We start from the raw sequence: 18,939 nt of genomic DNA, 5'->3' as shown, positions 1-18,939 counted from the left end.
TGATTAATTTTAATACAAAATAGCACTATTTTGAAAAACCTACGGACAAGTTAATGACAATTTTTTCTTTTTTGATAAATTAAATATGTAAGTAGTTAATGTATGTTTAAAGCTACAAATAATATTAAAATATATAACTTAGCCTAAAATTTACTATAAATAAAAAGCACACTATGAATAAATAATAATAATAATAATAATAATAATAACATAATTCGATGAATTGAGATAGTAATATTTTTGGAATAAGTTATATTATACTATTGTTTAGTAATAAATAATACTACCCTTTCAGGGTAAGGATTACATTTATTTTTTGTGTTGGCCAGTGAGATGATGGGGGATAAGCTTCATCGTCGAGAGGGAAAAAGCCCGGATCACCAGTTAAAGCCCCTGAATAATCGCTCAGTGATAAATGAGGTAGTGGTGCAGAGACAAGAAGTTTGTCTAGAAGCAGCCGATCTTCAAATATTAATTATTACATAAAAACGTAATACAAATTAAGAAAAAATTACAGAAATACTTTTAGTAATATCTTATAATATTAATAGAAGGAACTTGTAACCGTGAGGGTTATGAGTTCAAAATCCAACGGCTTCATGTCAACCTGCCGCACATTGTTCGCCTAGTGTGTCTTATCTTATCAGGCCTAATTTGCATTAAGTTCGACAGTAGAATACTCGCACTTTCGAATAGTAATTGCGAGTTCTCATATTTAAAAAAATAAATAAAAATAAAAGGATATTTGTACTAAAAAATTATATAAATTTAAAAATATATTTTAATATTAAATACAATTAAACAAAAATTAATATAAGACTAGTGTACTGGGGTTCGAATATAAATAGCACGCCCCTTTCCCACCCTATAAATCCACTCCTCTCCCCAATCTTTCCCCTTCCAAAAAATAAAATCAAAACCCTTCATTTCATTACATCATTAAAAAAAAAAAAAAATCTCCTACAACTACAAATGCAGCCTATCGAACTCTCCGAGCTTCATTACCTATTCTACAACACATCCCAATTCCCTAACCAATTCAATCTTACAACACCTACAACAACAACAACATCATCTCACAATTTCCAATCCCTCAATCCTCACCCAACATGTCCGAGCACAAACTCGACAACGTCCGACGACGCTGGCGGCGAGACTGTAATAAACGAGCGAAAAAAGCGAAGAATGATCTCGAATCGAGAATCCGCTAGAAGGTCCCGGATGCGCAAGCAGAGGCACCTCGACGAGCTCTGGTCCCAGGTTGTCTGGCTGCGCAACGAGAACCGTCATCTTTTGGACGAGCTCAACCAAGCGTCCGAGCGACACGAGGATTACGCTCAAGAGAATGCGCGGCTCAAGGAACACATTTTAGAGCTTCATCGGATGATCGCTAACAACGTCGTCAAAAATGGTCCCTGCCCTTCTTGTCTTGAGGGCCTCCACGACGGCGACGACTCCGCCGACGGCGTGGGATCCGGCAATGGATTGGTTTGAAATTAAAATATATTGTAATTTGTAATTAATTTTATATTGTTGTTTTAAGTATGTACCATATGAATGTATATATATGCTTAGTAATGCAATAAAAACTTGTTAATGTTACTAAATTAAATAAATCAAGATAAAAAATGGCACACATAAGAGAATGTATCATATTCCTCTATAGTTTTAGTTTTGTTAGACACGTAATTTAAGAAATATTAATATTTGGTAAAAAAATATGGGTAAAAATTTTTCTTTTTAAGCCATGAATTTTGTGTAATAATAATAAAAAAATAAAGATAATTTTACGGTGATAAAATTATTTATAAAAATGAGACTATTTTTTTAAAACGAACAAAAAAAAAAAATAGCAGACGAGACTGTTAAATTGAGACATAGGAGGAGTATGTATTTATATGCTTAGTAATGAAATAAAATTTTATTAATTTTAATTTTTTTTTTTTTTAAAAAATAGTTGTGGGGAGTAAAATTGCAAGAAAAAACAAAAAAAAAATTCGAATGAATTAAAATGAAAAATAAATACATTTAACTTAGGATGAATGAAAATTACATTTATTACTATTATTTTTTTTTATTATTATTTTTAAAATATGTATTTAATAAGGCATGCTGTGAACATTCTGATAAAATATTATTAAAATATACGACCAAACAGAGCGCATGGGTCACCAACCTAAAACCCAACTGTCAGTTATGTCCACGTGTCAGTATCTGAGAGGCGGATGGATTATGCAGTAAAAAATAATTAAACGTGAGAAGTAAGGTGTAGCCAACAACACAGTACACAGCCCAACCATCGCCCATCTAGAAGATCGAGGATCACTCCGCAGATCAAATCCGACAATTTTGACCCACTGGGTGAGATTCGTCGACGGCGTTGAAGATTTATGTGCTGTTTCTTGTTTCTCGATGCGTTTACTTGACTAATTTTCTTCAATTGATTGCCGTCACGCGGTTGCTTTGTGCGTATTTAAAGGTGTTTGATTTGCTTCCTACGACGTGGTAATTTAATCAGCTCAGCAGACGATTAAGGTTTGGGATTATTACCTTTTGTCCTATTTGTTTTTCTGCCTGATTTGTGGTTTAGCTTTTGAGTAATGAGTTGATTCGTTTCAGTGATTTGATTTTCGTTACGGTTTTGAGATTTTTGCCTTTTCGTTGATTGATTGGCGTACGTTTAGGGTTTGGATCACTGGAAACGGCGCAATCTGTGTGATATCTGCTGCATCTCTCTGTTATAGCTTTACTTGATAGAATGCTACTTTGTAATGGCTGAAAGAAGTAATTTCATAAGAACTGTTATGCAGTTGAATTAATATCTGGTTGAATCATTCGCATTTGGTAGCTTCCATGTTTACTCTGTTTTGATAGATCTCATTTCTCGTCATGAGAAAAGATTATGGCTGAGTTTATCAGACTCGTGGATCATTATTGAATCTGTTGAACAATTTTTTGCATACAATGGTTTACATTTCATCTGAGTTTTTCAATGGTTGGAAACTTCCTTCGACATAGTTTTTTTGTCGTAGTTGAATTAGATTCATAGAGCTATGATCTGCTTATTTCGTATGGATTATTGATTTTTACTGGCATAGAATTGGTTCTTGATAACTTCTTCCAAAGGAATGAATCGATCATTTTTACACATTCTGGAAATTTGGTCAATCGTTGTAGCTCATGGCAATCAATCTTTCGATTCTCTTTGCTTGATATGGTAGTGATGAAATTGATCGTGACAAAGTTGTCTTTGACAGGAGAAACAATGGCCGGACCCTCTTCAAAACCGACAAGAATAGGCTTGGCTGGCCTAGCTGTTATGGGGCAAAATCTTGCCCTCAACATAGCTGAGAAAGGATTTCCGATTTCCGTTTACAACAGAACTACATCTAAAGTCGATGAGACCGTTGAACGAGCAAAAGCAGAAGGTAATCTTCCAGTCTTTGGCTTCCATGATCCGAAATCATTTGTCATGTCAATCCAAAAGCCCCGTGTGATCATCATGCTCGTAAAGGCCGGCGCTCCTGTCGATCAGACGATCAAAACACTCTCTGCTCATATGGAGAAAGGCGATTGTATCATCGATGGCGGGAACGAGTGGTACGAAAACACCGAAAGAAGGGAGAAAGCAATGGCTGAATTAGGCCTCTTGTACCTCGGCATGGGAGTCTCGGGCGGCGAAGAGGGCGCGAGAAACGGACCTTCTTTAATGCCTGGAGGTTCTTTCGAAGCCTACAAATACATAGAAGACATTGTTCTCAAAGTCGCAGCCCAAGTTCCCGACAGCGGTCCTTGCGTGACATACATCGGGAAAGGAGGATCCGGGAATTTCGTCAAGATGGTTCATAATGGAATCGAGTATGGCGATATGCAGCTCATAGCCGAGGCCTACGACGTGCTGAAATCCGTCGGGAAACTGTCGAACGACGAGCTCAAAAACGTTTTCTCCGAATGGAACAACGGCGAGCTCCAAAGCTTCCTCATCGAAATCACTTCCCATATCTTCGGCGTCAAGGACGAAAACGGCGACGGGTATCTCGTCGACAAGGTCTTGGACAAAACCGGGATGAAGGGCACCGGAAAATGGACCGTCCAACAAGCTGCCGAGCTCTCCGTCGCAGCCCCGACCATCGAATCATCTCTCGACTCGAGATTTCTCAGCGGTTTAAAAAACGAACGAATCGAAGCCGCCAAAGTCTTCAAATCCGGCGACATCCTAACCGAGCAGGAAGTCGACAAACAGAAGCTAATCGACGATGTGCGACAAGCCCTGTACGCGTCAAAAATATGCAGCTACGCTCAGGGGATGAATCTGATCCGTGCAAAGAGCATCGAGAAAGGATGGGAACTGAAGCTCGGAGAATTGGCGAGGATATGGAAGGGAGGGTGCATTATCCGCGCGATCTTCTTGGATCGAATCAAGAAGGCCTACGACAGAAACTCGGAGCTCGCGAACCTCCTGGTCGATCCGGAATTCGCGAAGGAAATCATCGAGAGGCAGCGGGCGTGGAGAAGGGTGGTCTCGTTGGCGATCGTTTCGGGGATCAGCATGCCGGGTATGTCTGCTAGTCTTGCGTACTTCGATTCTTACAGGCGGGAGAGGCTGCCGGCGAATCTGATCCAGGCGCAGAGAGACTACTTCGGGGCACATACGTATGAACGGGTTGACGTGTCGGGTTCGTTCCATACGGAATGGTTCAAGATTGCTAAGAAGATGTAGAGATGGTTGAGAATGGGGTAAGTTTTATGTTTTGATTGTTGATTTTTTGGAATAATGAATGTTTGATCAATGCCTGTGTGTGTGTTTGTGTGTTCTTGAGCTGAATTGAAATTTTTATGTGTTCTTTTAAGATTTATCTCTGAGATTCGATTTTTAGTTTGCATGCTTTGTTATTGCCAATTTTATAGCAATATTTATTTATCTTTTTATATAAAATGCTATTTACATGATTTACTAATTATTTTAAATTGTTAAATAATACTTCCTCTGTCCTATTCATCTTGTCTATTTTTTCATTTTCGTCTCTCCTACTTATATCTTTTACTTTCTTTTTCTTGAAAAAAAATTATACATTTTTAATCTCATTTTAAAAATTTTAATTTTAATCTTAATTACATTAATGAGTTATCTTAATTTTAATTTAAAATTATTTTTATTATACTAAAATTATTTTTATTAATATATTTTTAATTATTTACTAATTATATCCCATCTAAATTCTCGTGTATACAGTAAATAAGACATGGAATGGAAGTAAGTTCTATGTTTTGCCATGATTTGCTAGTTTATTTTTAAGTTAATTTGTTAAAATAAGTTTGCTAGTTACTTTACTGTGTGGTTGTTTGGAAGACTTTTATTATTTATTAATTTTTTTTAAAAAAATATCAAATCAAATATATATTTTTATTTTTTATATTATATTAAAAATTGATTTTATATTCAAATATCTCCTCAATCATACGTATATTCTAATTCAAAATATTTATTATTCAAATCTCAACTCAAAGTCCTAAACAAACACACCCTTAAGTTAATTTTTTAACTTAGTTAAAATCAGTGTTATAGTACCCTAATTATCGCTCTATATATATATATATATAAATTATATTTGGTGAATCTTTTTTTTTATATATATATTTTTTACTTTAGATTTGTTGATTATAATTTTATCTTTTATATGAAAACAATATTTTCTTGTAAAATATTATGGGTTTGTTTAGTCGGTAGTGTTTCCGTTATTTATTTATTTTTTATAATAAAATAAAATTTGATTCTAAAATATTTTATGATATATAATATAATATTTTTTATTACAAAGTACTATATTTTAATAACTGTTGCTGAATAAACATGTATTTTATTTTATTTTTATAAAACATTAAATCGAAATATTATTAGCTTAAAATTCAAATTTCAAAACACCAATAAAATTCCAAACCCACTTTATAAATGAAAGAGAGGATTGTACTACACAGAGCCACAGCGTTATCGGAAGTACATATAGTAACAACAAGAATATGCGATTGGATATATATATATATGTACGTTAGAATTCAAATTATTAATATTATTATTTTGGAATTAGTACTAAATAAATAATTAATTAATATTGTCTGGTGCAGAATGAGAGGCTATGAATAACTGAATGAATACTGTTGTTGACTGACTGTAGCTTCTACCTCACCTCAACTCCACTCCACTAATTAGACACTTCGAACCGTGTGTTTGTTCGTGGAATTGGATTTTAAATATATTATTTATTTTATTTTTTTTAAAAAAATATTAAATTAAAGATCTATTTTTTATATTATATTAAAAATTAATTTTACATTTAAAATATCACATCAATATCTATTTATATCATATCATACAACTATTCAAATTCATAATTTTTACTATTCAACTCAAAATTCAATCCCCCAGACAAACGCCTCGGTACCACAATATTATGTAACATTTTTTATTTTCGTTCGTTTCACATATTATATTATTATTTTTAAATATTTTATATTTTATAATGTTATCTTTTAGTTTTTATTTGATTAATTAATTATCTTAATTTTAATTTATAATTAATATTATATTATAATTAACTTTACTGATATTTTTTTAATTATTTATTAATTACTTTTCATAAATTCTATCTCCACAGTAAATGTGACACCATGACGGGAACGGGAACGTGAGAATAATATTTATAGATAATATTTTTTCAATATTATATCAAATAATATTTTTAAAAAAAACTAAATTATATCAAAATAAGTTTACATTTTTTTTTATTTTTAAATAGTAATTAAATATTTAATTTTTTTCTATAAATAGTTTGCTCACCCAAAGTTAATTTTAAATTGCACCTCAACAATTATAATAAAGAATACAAAATATTTTTTATATAAGTAAAAAGGTCAAAAGAATTCAATTCATTTCAAAAAAGTCAAATATTTAATTTAAAATAATACTCCCTCTCTCCGTTTCACATATGATGTCCACGTTTTTTTTTTCTTTAATGTAAAATTTACATACCATGTCTACGTTGTCGTTTCTGTTCGTCCCACATTCCATGTCATTTTTTTTTGGGAAAATAATTACACACTTTAATTTCATTTTAAACTTTTTATTTTTTTAATTTTAATTAAACTAATTAGTTATCTTAATCTTAATTTATAATTATTTATATTATATGATAATTATTTTTACTAATATATTCTTAATTATCTACTAATTACATCCCTCCTAAAATACCGTGTAGCAGACACGGTATGTGGGACGAAGGGAGTAATATATTATACTCCCTCTGTCCCTTAACAATCTATCTATTTTTCCATTTTGGTCCGTCCCATAACAAAGTATCCGTTTCTTTTTTTAGTAATTGTACTATCTACCTAACATTACAAATACCCTTCTAATTTACAATATATTACACAAATGTCATTACATTTATATCATACAATACTAATAGGATTAATTTAGTCTTTTTACCTTTATTTCTACTTTATCCCAATATAATACTAATATTTTTAAAATCCCGTGCATAAACAAAATGGATAGATAAATTGGGGATGGAGGGAGTATAATTTTGATGCAATTTTTCGTATAACATGCCAAAAATCAAACATCTTAAAAAACATTGGTGATTAGACCCAATAATTTTATAAAAAAATTGGCCTTGTTTTATTTATATAGTTTCAGCTGTAGTAAAAATATATTTAGTTTATTTGCTTTATATTTTTTTTATGAATGTATTTTTATGAGAAAAATAAAATATATTACATATATAATAATGTATGTATATTTTATTTTTAAATTTCTAATTATGAGGAATCATATCATCTAAAAATACAAAAAAAAAAAAAAAATTAATACAAAATATTACTAATTATTATTTCATTAAAAATAACAACAATCAAAACCTATAAAATGCTAATAAAACACACCCTTTATGTATCAATACATCACTTCGGTTGCATCGTGCTAATTTGATCCAATCAACATGTATTTATAAAAATAAAAATAAAAATAATAACACATTAATATAATATATAATAGAAATAATATATTCTAATTTCAGCGTAATTACACAATAAATATATTATATAAAACAATATAATACATATAACTTATACAACAAATATTAATATAATATATAATTTAATATATAATAATTTTATATAACACAATATATATTGATTTCAGTGTAATATATAACTCAAATAATATACTATGTTACTATATAACATAATAGTATGATAATATCTTGTAATAAGATGTTAATTATTTCAAGCTTTTATCGTTGCTGTCAATATATATATACATATACGTGTCACTGTGTGTATAGTCATAATATTTAAGGTAATAATATTTAATTAATTAATAAAATATAATATTATTACTATCTTTTTTTTAATTTATAATTAATATAAATCAATTTTATAAAAAAATGTGTAGTTTTAAATATTGATAAAAATATTTATTTTTTTTAAGAGAAATAGAAATAAAGGGGTTTTGAGTAGGTCTACGTCATTTATGATATTGTATGTTATATTGTTAATTAAATTGATTTATATTTGTTAAATATATTTTGATTTAATAATTTTTACTAAAATAAAAATGTATCAATTGTTACGGGATATATAAAAATAAAAATACTGTCAACTGCTGTGATACAAAATTCAATAAATAAATAAATAATAGTAATAGGGATTAGGAAAGTGGTAAAGTGGTAATGGTGTAGCAGCTGCTGGCCGCGGCGTCCACTAAATTAAATTAATTAATTAATTAAAACAGTATATAATTACGGGCAATGATTAGATTCTTACAAGATGTTCTTACCACTTTTTCAAATTGAAAATGATTTTTTTTTTTTTAAATATATATATATAATAATTAAATTTGTGGTGTTATCATAAGCCTTTTTTTGACACATACACACAGTCCAACTCTGAAGCATAAGTTCATCTGTTTTTATTTCTTGATGGAGAGTTTTACCCTTTGCTGTTTTTATTTATTCCATATATTTATAAAATTAAATAAAAATAATATAGCAATTAAATAATAATAATAATAATACATCAGGTTTTATTTTTTCACAAACTACTAATTAATACAATCTAATGTTTCAAAACTTTGATATATGTTTTTTAATTTGTGTAAATTTTAAATATGTTCTATATACAATTTTGGTAAATTAAAAACCATTTCAAATAAAAAAATTTAGAGAAACTTTACTAAACAAATCATATATAACAAATAATTTGACATTTCGTAAGCCTCATTAATTAGATTTCAAATAAATAATTTTATTTACCCACAACGTGTCACTATTTTTTAAACTTATCTTATTTTTTTTATAAATTTTTAATAAACTTTTTATAATATCACCACTTTATTTATTATCTATCATAATTTTATATTAAAATATTATTATTTTTAAAATTGTATATTAAACCAAACAAGCACAAAGATAGTAGGAGGAAATATTACATAATAAAAGATTAACAAAAATGAATTAAAAATTATAACTATTTTATCTAATTTTGATAAATCAGTTTTTTATGTTCTTTAAAAAATTATTAATTATTCAAATTATTATTATTATTATTATTATATTTTATTTAAGATAATTAATGAAAAAATAACACAAACAATAAAATAAAATAAATTATGAAGTATACAAACTCAAACATATATTATCCACTCATAAGTCATCATTGAATCCGTTTTTGCGTCGTCGAGCCGCCACAATGCAACCCACTCCACTATATATATATATATATATACATAATTTTAAAGTATATGAGTTGATATTTAATACAAAGTATTTATTAGGCTTTGTAAAAATAAAAATTTTATTTTGGTTAAATTTTAAAATTAATAAAAAAATAAGTATTTAATATAATAGTCCATCCGTTCCATTGAAAGGTTACCATTTTTAGATTATTATTTTCTAATTTAGTAATTGTACTACCTATTTAACATAATAAATACACTTTCAATTTACAAATGCCATTACTTTTATATTACACCATACTAATAGGGGTATTTTTGTCTTTTTTACTACAATCTAATATAATACTAAAATCTACGTACAAAAAACAAACGTCATCTTTCCAACGGGACGGATGGAGTATATGTTTTCTAAAAATACCATTCACAAATAATGTCATTTTTTTAAAAAAAAAATATGCATAAAAACAACTTTGAATTTTTTGTATACACCTTTCTATTGGATTATCGATAAGTAGGTATTTTGTAGGAATATTTTTTTGAAAATGTTATAACATGTTCCATTAAAAAAATATTTTTATTTTTTATTATAGTAAATTAACTATGTATTAATAGTAAAATAAAATTAATTTTTATATAAATTATAAATATATCATTGTATATATAACTAATTTATATGTTAAATAATTAAAAGTATTTTACATAATTATACTAACAAATAAAATAGTATTATTTTTTAATTTATTAAAAAAATCCAAAATGATACTTTGGACCGGAAAGGGAGGAGTAAATTTTAAATTCGCTTAATTGATATTTTTTTGTATATCTCGTAACAATAAATATATTTTTATTTTGGGTTAAACTTAGTAAATCATAACATATAATCGTAGAATCCACTCAAAACTCTTTTATTTTTATCTTTCACTTCAAAATAAATAAATAAATAAATTTTTATCTGCATTTAAAATTTCACATCTTTTATAAAATTAATTTATATTAATTATAAATAAATGAACATATTCTTGCATTTATTTTTATTAAAGAAAATTTTATTCTATCCATATTGCATATATTTTTTACTTCTATATAATTTTTAATATATTTAAATACATGTTCAAATTTGTTTAATTATAAAAATTAAATTTATGTTAAAATAATCATTATTATTAATTATATAAATAATAATAAAATAATATTATAATTTATTATTATTATTAACTAATTAAATATTTTTATCTTAAATATTATATCACTATTAAAATATGACTAGTGATTACCAACCGTAGAAAAATTAAAGGATATTATTACGTAAATATGCCAAACATTTTTTATATATTACATAAATTGTACACTTACCAAAACGAAAATTAAAAAAAAAAAAAGAGAAAAGATTATTATGTAAATATGCCTATAATTATTCAAATTCATTGTGTTTTCTCACAATTCTCACAGTTTAATTATACAGTTTTTATATAAATAAAAATAGTAAATTTCTGCATTGTCAGATCGCAAATTCTCATATTATAGAAAAATAAATAAATAAATAAAAAGAATTGTAAACTGGATTTGTTTGTCTTTTATTTTGATAAAATTTCAATTTGTTTTAAATAAAAATAAAAAATAAAAATACATTATTCTTTCTTTTAAACATTTCATCGAAAAATTATTTTAAAACCAAACAAGAGACACTAACAAACACTAGAACAATTATACCAAATGACTACTATTTAAATGTGACATAAATTTTAAATTAAATCATGAGTGTTGCACCTGCTATCAATAAATGGCAGTGTTTTACTAAGATAGATATATATATATATATATATATAAACACTATTTAATTACTGTTCATCTTATTATAAAAAAGGGGCACTTTAATTTTTCCCTTAACCTATCCACAATATAAACCAAACGTGTCTCTTCTGTACTTTGGTAATGTTGTGAGTGGGAACCATATTCCTTGTGCTTCCATCGAATATCCCACTAATGAATGAAGAGACTTTTGCGGAAATACAATTAATTAGTGGAATTTTATAAACAATTTTAATTTAAAAATACTTTAATTAATTAAGACTCTAGGTAGTAGGGAAGTGAGTTTTTTGTAATCTAGAGCAATAAAGAGGATACTCTCAAACTCTAAGCTATGTTGAGTAGCACAATAAAAAAAATTGCAGAGTAGATGTTGATGAAATCATATAAACAAGCAATGAAACTTTAACGATTTTACCAGATAAAGGTCTAAATTCATGTCAGGATTAATGTATTAGGGCAGATTAGTGTAATTACAAGCAATACTTTGTTTCCTTTGGAATCTGAAATTATAGGCTCACCTTAAATTTCACGTTTAAAAGCCTACTTGTGATTTTAGTTCATCACAAACCTCTTATGTAAATATAGATTTTCTATACTCTTGAGGTAATACAGAAATCCTGCAGTCAGATAGTGTGTGTGTTTTCCGAACTACCACGGCATGGTTTCATTTCTTCAGAAATTGACAAAACGCACCTAATTGACTCATCAATCGATTTACATTGCCGCAAAATCATGCAGAAGAAAAGAATCCTCCAGAGGAAAGAAGAAAAAACCTAATTCCCAAAATACACACATATAAATATGTATTTCAGTGAAACTCGGCCAAAACTTCGCGTCGGTTTCTAGGCAGTTTTCCTTATTATGATTTATAATTAGACTTTGCAAACACAGTCTGAGCTCGAAGATACCGGAATTGCCAGATGACTCGGATTCTCCTCCCCTGCCATAATCACCACAATCTTCGGCGAGGAATCAGCAACTGTCGGTGATTCCATAAACCACACCGGCTTTTCTGGCTCGAGTGCGGCGGCTGTACGGCGTGAGTGTCTGTTCCGGAAGGAACAAGCGAGCATGACCAAAGCGGCGGCGATCAGCACCAACATGAATCCAAATCCGAAGAACAGGTACGGCAATGGAGAATTCCGGTGCCAAAACGGCGGCGGTGATAGAGAGGATGGAGGAGGATTTGAGGAACTCGGTCTCATGTTCCCTCTCCCACTCTATCGCGTGCGGAAGACCGACTGATGATGTGTGCGCTCTGCGAGGAACTTGCAGATGGTGTGACGGTCCCCTCTATTTATAGGGCTGCAGAATCACTGTATTGAAAAAGACTAAACTACCCCTACATGAGCATGCCTATTGCCTGTGAGCTGACCATAATGCCCCCCTCCACAGCTTAAAATTACTGACCACTCCTTTGCCAGTGGTTACTATATATACCAATTCCAGGGTGCGAATGATTTTTGTTTCAGTTTCAAATACATATATTAATTAAATATAATTTTTAATAAAAATATATTAATTTTGTTAAAATATTATACTCAATAATATATTGTCCTATATTTTTATACGTTTCAAAATAAGATAAATTTTTTTTTTTTATTTAATAATTGCACTATCTTTCTAAAATAATAAATATTATTATTTTTATATTATAACATACCATACTTCACTATAATAGTAATATTAAAAAATTATTTCGAAAAGTAAAAAATACCACGGGATGGAAGTTGTATTAAAATTTTATTCAAAAAATGTAGATTAAAATTTTCATTTTAAATCAATTATACTTGGTAATATTATTTTTAAAAATAATACAAGTTTAAATATTTGATAGAATATTACATATAATATTTTTAATGTAGAATAATTTTTATGTAATTTTATTACATTTTAATTTTATATTTTATAAAAATATTACTTTTTCTGTTTTAATTGAAAATATATTTTTATCATTTTTGTTTTTTCTAATTTAAAATATTAATTTTTATTATAATAAAATTGATAACATAATATATCAAACTACTTTTTAATTTTTAAATAAATTACAAATATATCACAACAAATACTACTGATTAATTTATACATAATAAAGTTTAAAAAAATAGAAAATCAAAATTATCTTTTACTATAAACTTAAATACAGAAATTGTGACTAATGTAATATATTTATTAAAAATTATACGTAAGTAAAAAATTTAATTATAAAATAAAAATATATTTATTTAGTATTTAAAATTGAAATATTTTTTATATTAAATATTGATTTTTTATAAAATAATAAAGTAATGTATATTTTATATTGAAAAAATATATATATTTCAATAAATATATTCAAACTCAATAAATTTGTGTTTCTTTGGCTACCAAAAATTTAATTTTTTATTATTTAAACTTTTAAAAATATATATATTTTTTATCTAACAAAATATTATCATATATTATTTTAATACTACACTAAAAACAATTTTTTTTTAAATCAAATGATAAGAAGACACAATTTTCTAACAATGCAAAAATATATTCCCTCATTTTCAAAGAAATTGTACCAGTTTAGATATATAAAGTTTTAACTACTATATAATTAGTAAATAATTAAAAATATATTAATAAAAATAATTATATATTAAATCGAAATATTAAATAATTTAATTAAAATAAAAAAAATTAAATTTTAAAATTTAAAATATAATTAATTATATTTTTTAGAAAAATAATAAATTATACAAAAATATAAAGAATGACCAAATTAAGCAGACGACAATGTAGTATTTAAATAAAATTATAAGCTTACAAATCTACCCTTACTTGAAGGGCACGTCAGCGAGCATTTATGGCGGTCAGTAAATACGGAAGCTGTTAATTGTGCTTTCCATCAAACTTTACCTGTCCTGCCACGTCAGATATCTGAAAACATAACAGCACATCACTACACTTGCCTTTTATAGGGCAGATAAAGCTTGAATTTAATTTAAAATAAAAATAATTACAGCGTTTGGATTTTTTAAAAACAGCAATGTGATGAGTCATCGCTGTGTCAGATTACCCTCAGGGTGAGCTGGCTTCACATTATACTTGGCCCCGCCGACACCTTCATTACAAAGGTACAAATTTTCAACCATACCGTATATATACACACATATTTATTAAATTTAATGTAAAATTTACTATATAATTATAATACTTCATTTCTCGTCCAAGTGCTTATTTGATAGAGTATAAATTTTTAAAAAATAGATAAAAATTGAAATTTTTATTTTTTGGATAAAAAAATGTAGAAAAAAATAAAAAAATTACTAAAAAATAAAAATAAAAATAAATTTAGATGACAAAAAAAAGAAGTAAAAATATATTTGAATTACAGATGAAGATGAAGTAACTTCTATGAAGATATAAAATAATTTTCTTTTGAAGACAATTAAATAATAATAATAATAAATATATAAAAAAAATATACAAACTCCAAATTTGTATTTAGATCCCTCAAGTTTGTAGAAACTTCATACAAGTATCTAATTTATAAAGGAAAAAACAAAATAAAAATAAAATAAAAATTTGAGTTATAATATTGATTTTTAAATTCCAAATTTTATAATAAAGAATCATGAATTTTGAATATCCATAAAACAAAAAAAAAAAAAATAGTAACCCAAATGGAAAAACTCTATATACATTCAATTTGGGAGGGATTATTGTCTCATCATTGCTCAGTTCTATCCAATCTTATCAAATATATAGTATATATATACAAAATATGTATATCTATATAATACTTCATCCGTCTCCATAATCTTAAAAATTTTTAAAATACCAATAATATTATTTATATAAAAAATAATAAATTAATATCATAACTTATTATTAATAACTTACTAATTTACATTACCTAAAAAATCGTGTCCCTAATAAAAGGGTTCATACTCACGGGATGGAAGGAGTATATAAAATATGTATGTGTATATATATATATATATAATATCACTTTTGGTGATAAAACTATGTAGGATTGGGCAAAAATGAAGCTGATAATTTGGTGTCATTCTGTTACGTACGAAATTTAGAATTAGGTTAAAAGCCCAAGGTAAAAAGAAGAATGGGCCTAACAATGGGGTTGATTGAACTGGCTGAAGGACACCGTGAGGAAATCAAGGAAAATAGATTTATTTCTAAGGAAAATACAAGACGGAAGGTCCTCGGGGCGGAAAGACCTCAGGTCGGAAGGTCCTCAGGTCGGAAGGTCCTCAAGACGGAAGGTCCTCAGGGCGGAAAGACCTCAGGTCGGAAGGTCCTCAGGTCGGTAGGTCCTCAAGACGGAAGGTCCTCAAGACGGAAGGTCCTCAGGGCGGAAAGACCTCAGGTCGGAAGGATCTCAGGTCGGTAGGTCCTCAAGACGGAAAGACCTCAAGTCGGAAGGTTTTCAGGTCGGGAGGTCCTCAAGATGGAAAGACCTCAGGTCGGAAGGTCTTCAGGTCGGGAGGTCTTCAAGACGGAAAGTCATCAAGTCGGAAGGATCTCAGGTCGGTAGGTCCTCAAGACGGAAAGACCTCAAGTCGGAAGGTCTTCAGGTCGGGAGGTCCTCAAGATGGAAAGACCTCAGGTCGGAAGGTCTTCAGGTCGGGAGGTCCTCAAGACGGAAAGTCATCAGGACGGGAAGTCCGCAGATCGGGAGGCTTTCAGGTCGGGAAAAGGAAGAAAGGTAAGATCTCAAGAATTGATCCAAATCCAGACCGAAGTCGGGCAGACGCGGAGGTCTGTTAAGAGGAAGGTCGGGCAAGGAAGAGGTACGGACAGATGCGGAGGTCTTCGGTCAAAGACGGAGGGCGGCTGATGCGGAGGTCGGCCCAAGTGAGGTCGGGTGAAGAAGCAGGTCGGGCGAAGGACGAAGTCGGGCCAAAAGAGCGGAAGATCTGTGGTCGGCTCAAAGAGTGAAATATAAGGATAATTTTGGTCTGCTGAGGACACGTGTCAGCATGAAAAGGGTTGGAAGACGGTTGGGAAGGAGACGTTGTAACCGTTCGGGTGACGGTTTTCAGTACGGTTTCCCAGAGAATATTTAAAGGTTTGAATCATCATTTGGCAAGACATCTTCAATCAACTTCAACAAAGCAAAGTCAGATTTGGGGATCACCACTTTAAATTTCAGTCTTTTCTTTTCCAGTTTATTTTCTGTACGTTACAGTGTTTAGAGATTCCTAATCTCATGCACTAATTAATCAAGTTTAAGGATATTTTCTATATCTTTGAATTTTACTTTATTTTTGTTGAAAAATTACATCAACACATTCAATTTATTTTAAAAAATAAAATAAAAAATCAAATACTTCAAATCACCTCTTCAATAGTTTACAGAAACAGTTACTATTGTTTGATTATAAATTAACAATTACAATTATTAAAATAATTTAAATAACATAAATATAAAGTATTACTCCCTCCGTCCCACGTACCATATCACTTTTCTTTTTTGGAAAATAATTACACACTTTAATCTCATTTTAAATTTTTTAATTTTATTTTTTTAAAATTTTAATTAAAGTAATTAGTTATCTTAATCTTAATTTATAGTTATTTATATTATAAGATAATTATTTTCACTAATACATTTTTAATTACATACTAATTATATCCTTCCTAAAATACCGTATCTACAATGTAGCAGACACGGTATCTGGGACGGAGGAAGTACATGATTGGATGTAAGGCACTGAACTATATTTTGTTGTTCACATCAGTCAATTTAGTTTCAACTTCCTCGAAGACACCAAAATATATATATATATATATAATACAAATAGTTAAACGCACAATTGATATAATTGGAGTTGTTGGGAAAAAAATTAGATTTAAATTATAAAAACATTTTTTAAAAGTGTATTGGAAAATGTCTTCCACTTAAGAAAAGGTTGCAGCCTTCTTTAGACAAAATTAGCACAAACACTCTTTATTTACACAGCTTTTCAGCCCATCCATAATTTCTTACCCTAACAATAACAGAAATAAAAACAAAAACAAACACATGGTCGAGACGCCACATATTTTAACAACCAATAACATATGTCATTTTGATTAGCCGTCGTTTTTTATTCCACGTGTACTTTATGTAGATGTAACTTTTATTTACTCAATATTTTTAAAATTTGAGCACTATTTATTTATTTTTTAAAAATTATTATCTCCAATATAATTTTTATTGCACAAAAATTAGTACTTCAAACAGATGATCTATATGTTGAGTACTATTTATTTATTTATTGCATGATTTATATCTTAAATTAAAGTATATATAAAACGTGTTCTTTGTTCAAAATTGATATTTGTTTGCAAATACAGATTTAATTATACAAATTTTATATAAATAAAAAGATAAAAATATATTAAATAGTTTTTTTTAATAAAATAAATAAATAAACAATTGATTGATTTTTTATTTTGATTGTTTTATTATTTATTTCCTTCGTCTTATCTTACTTGTCCGAGATTACATGTAGATATGGAAATGTAAACAATAATATAATTAATAAATAATTTTAAAATATATTAATAAAATATAATTATCGATTAAAAAATTAAAATTAAATTAAAATGTATAATTTTAAGAAAAACAACATATTGATTAAAACAAAATGTATGAACAGACATGAAAAATATAATTTAAAATTTCAAAAAATTGTAAATATTGACGGTGTGCAACCTCAGAAAAGAAGAACACCGGACAAGTTGTCCATAATAATTAAAGGTATGTTTCTTTAGCAATATTTTCCCAAATTTTACTATTTAGACTCTATATTCCCAAAAAAAAAAAAAAAAAAAAAAAAAAAAAATCCTTTTAACTTTGTTTAAAATATTGGCTTATTTGTTTCTATTGTTTTTAGCTTTTGTAATTGTTTCTTTACTTTAATTTTATTTTAGGTATAAAAAAAAATACTACATCAATAATATAAAAATGATATTTTATATCAAATATTAGTTGTTCATAAATGACTATTATATATTTTGTGTGTGTATATATTTTTTTAATGAACGAACAAATTACTAAAAAATATTATTGTAAATTTGAATTTTCTTGGTACAAACAAAGCATTCCTCTGTTTTAGTCGTAGAATATATATAAGAAATAAATATAAATACTGTAAGGATATTGTATAGTGTATTTATTACTACTGCATGAACATGTAATCGAAGATGATAGTTCAAATTTCCGAACCTTTTATATTTTGTCTATCACAAGTAGTATTTATTATTGCTACAAAATTTATAGATATTTATACACACAGTACATTTTCTGCTCAAAATGTACAAATTTCAGAAGCACTGAAAAAATAAATTAAAAATTTAAAAAATATATAAAAATCAGAGGGAATTGGGAAAACCAAACAGTGGCTTAATTCAGTTTGAAGGAG

At 27.9% G+C, this 18,939-nt stretch overlaps 3 protein-coding genes across 4 annotated transcripts; 2 read left to right on the top strand and 1 right to left on the bottom strand.

Annotated features, from left to right (window-relative positions):
* Positions 1 to 889: 889 nt before the first annotated feature.
* Positions 890 to 1,626, top strand: LOC127258336 (basic leucine zipper 8-like). The gene has a single exon (XM_051285135.1). The coding sequence runs from the start codon at positions 973 to 975 to the stop codon at positions 1,492 to 1,494; it is 522 nt and encodes a 173-aa protein (XP_051141092.1). The 5' UTR covers positions 890 to 972; the 3' UTR covers positions 1,495 to 1,626.
* Positions 1,627 to 2,279: 653 nt separating this feature from the next.
* LOC127258350 (6-phosphogluconate dehydrogenase, decarboxylating 2-like) lies at positions 2,280 to 4,882 on the top strand. 2 transcript variants are annotated; one of them, XM_051285156.1, is made up of 3 exons: positions 2,301 to 2,361; positions 2,480 to 2,535; positions 3,258 to 4,882. In XM_051285156.1, the coding sequence occupies exon 3, from the start codon at positions 3,266 to 3,268 to the stop codon at positions 4,718 to 4,720; it is 1,455 nt and encodes a 484-aa protein (XP_051141113.1). In that variant the 5' UTR covers positions 2,301 to 2,361; positions 2,480 to 2,535; positions 3,258 to 3,265; the 3' UTR covers positions 4,721 to 4,882. The 2 variants fall into 2 exon arrangements, with proteins under 2 accessions (XP_051141112.1, XP_051141113.1); XM_051285155.1 differs by having other exon boundaries at positions 2,280 to 2,535.
* A 7,529-nt stretch (positions 4,883 to 12,411) lies between these two features.
* LOC127258069 (protein GLUTAMINE DUMPER 2-like) lies at positions 12,412 to 12,744 on the bottom strand. The gene has a single exon (XM_051284708.1). It carries the CDS (start codon positions 12,742 to 12,744, stop codon positions 12,412 to 12,414), a length of 333 nt encoding a protein of 110 aa, XP_051140665.1.
* Between the last annotated feature and the right edge of the window lie 6,195 nt (positions 12,745 to 18,939).

Source organism: Andrographis paniculata, unplaced genomic scaffold, assembly GCF_009805555.1.
Source record: "Andrographis paniculata isolate CXL003 unplaced genomic scaffold, ASM980555v1 Contig59END, whole genome shotgun sequence".
NCBI classification, from domain to species: domain Eukaryota; kingdom Viridiplantae; phylum Streptophyta; class Magnoliopsida; order Lamiales; family Acanthaceae; genus Andrographis; species Andrographis paniculata.
The sequence above is the reverse complement of the archived record's forward strand: the minus strand, read 5'-3'. Positions and strand labels throughout refer to the sequence as shown.

Excerpts from the sequence above, each read along its gene's own strand:
- LOC127258336 (XM_051285135.1), top strand. The coding sequence starts at position 973 with ATGCAGCCTATCGAACTCTCCGAGCTTCATTACCTATTCTACAACACA.
- LOC127258350 (XM_051285155.1), top strand. The coding sequence starts at position 3,266 with ATGGCCGGACCCTCTTCAAAACCGACAAGAATAGGCTTGGCTGGCCTA.
- LOC127258069 (XM_051284708.1), bottom strand. The coding sequence starts at position 12,744 with ATGAGACCGAGTTCCTCAAATCCTCCTCCATCCTCTCTATCACCGCCG.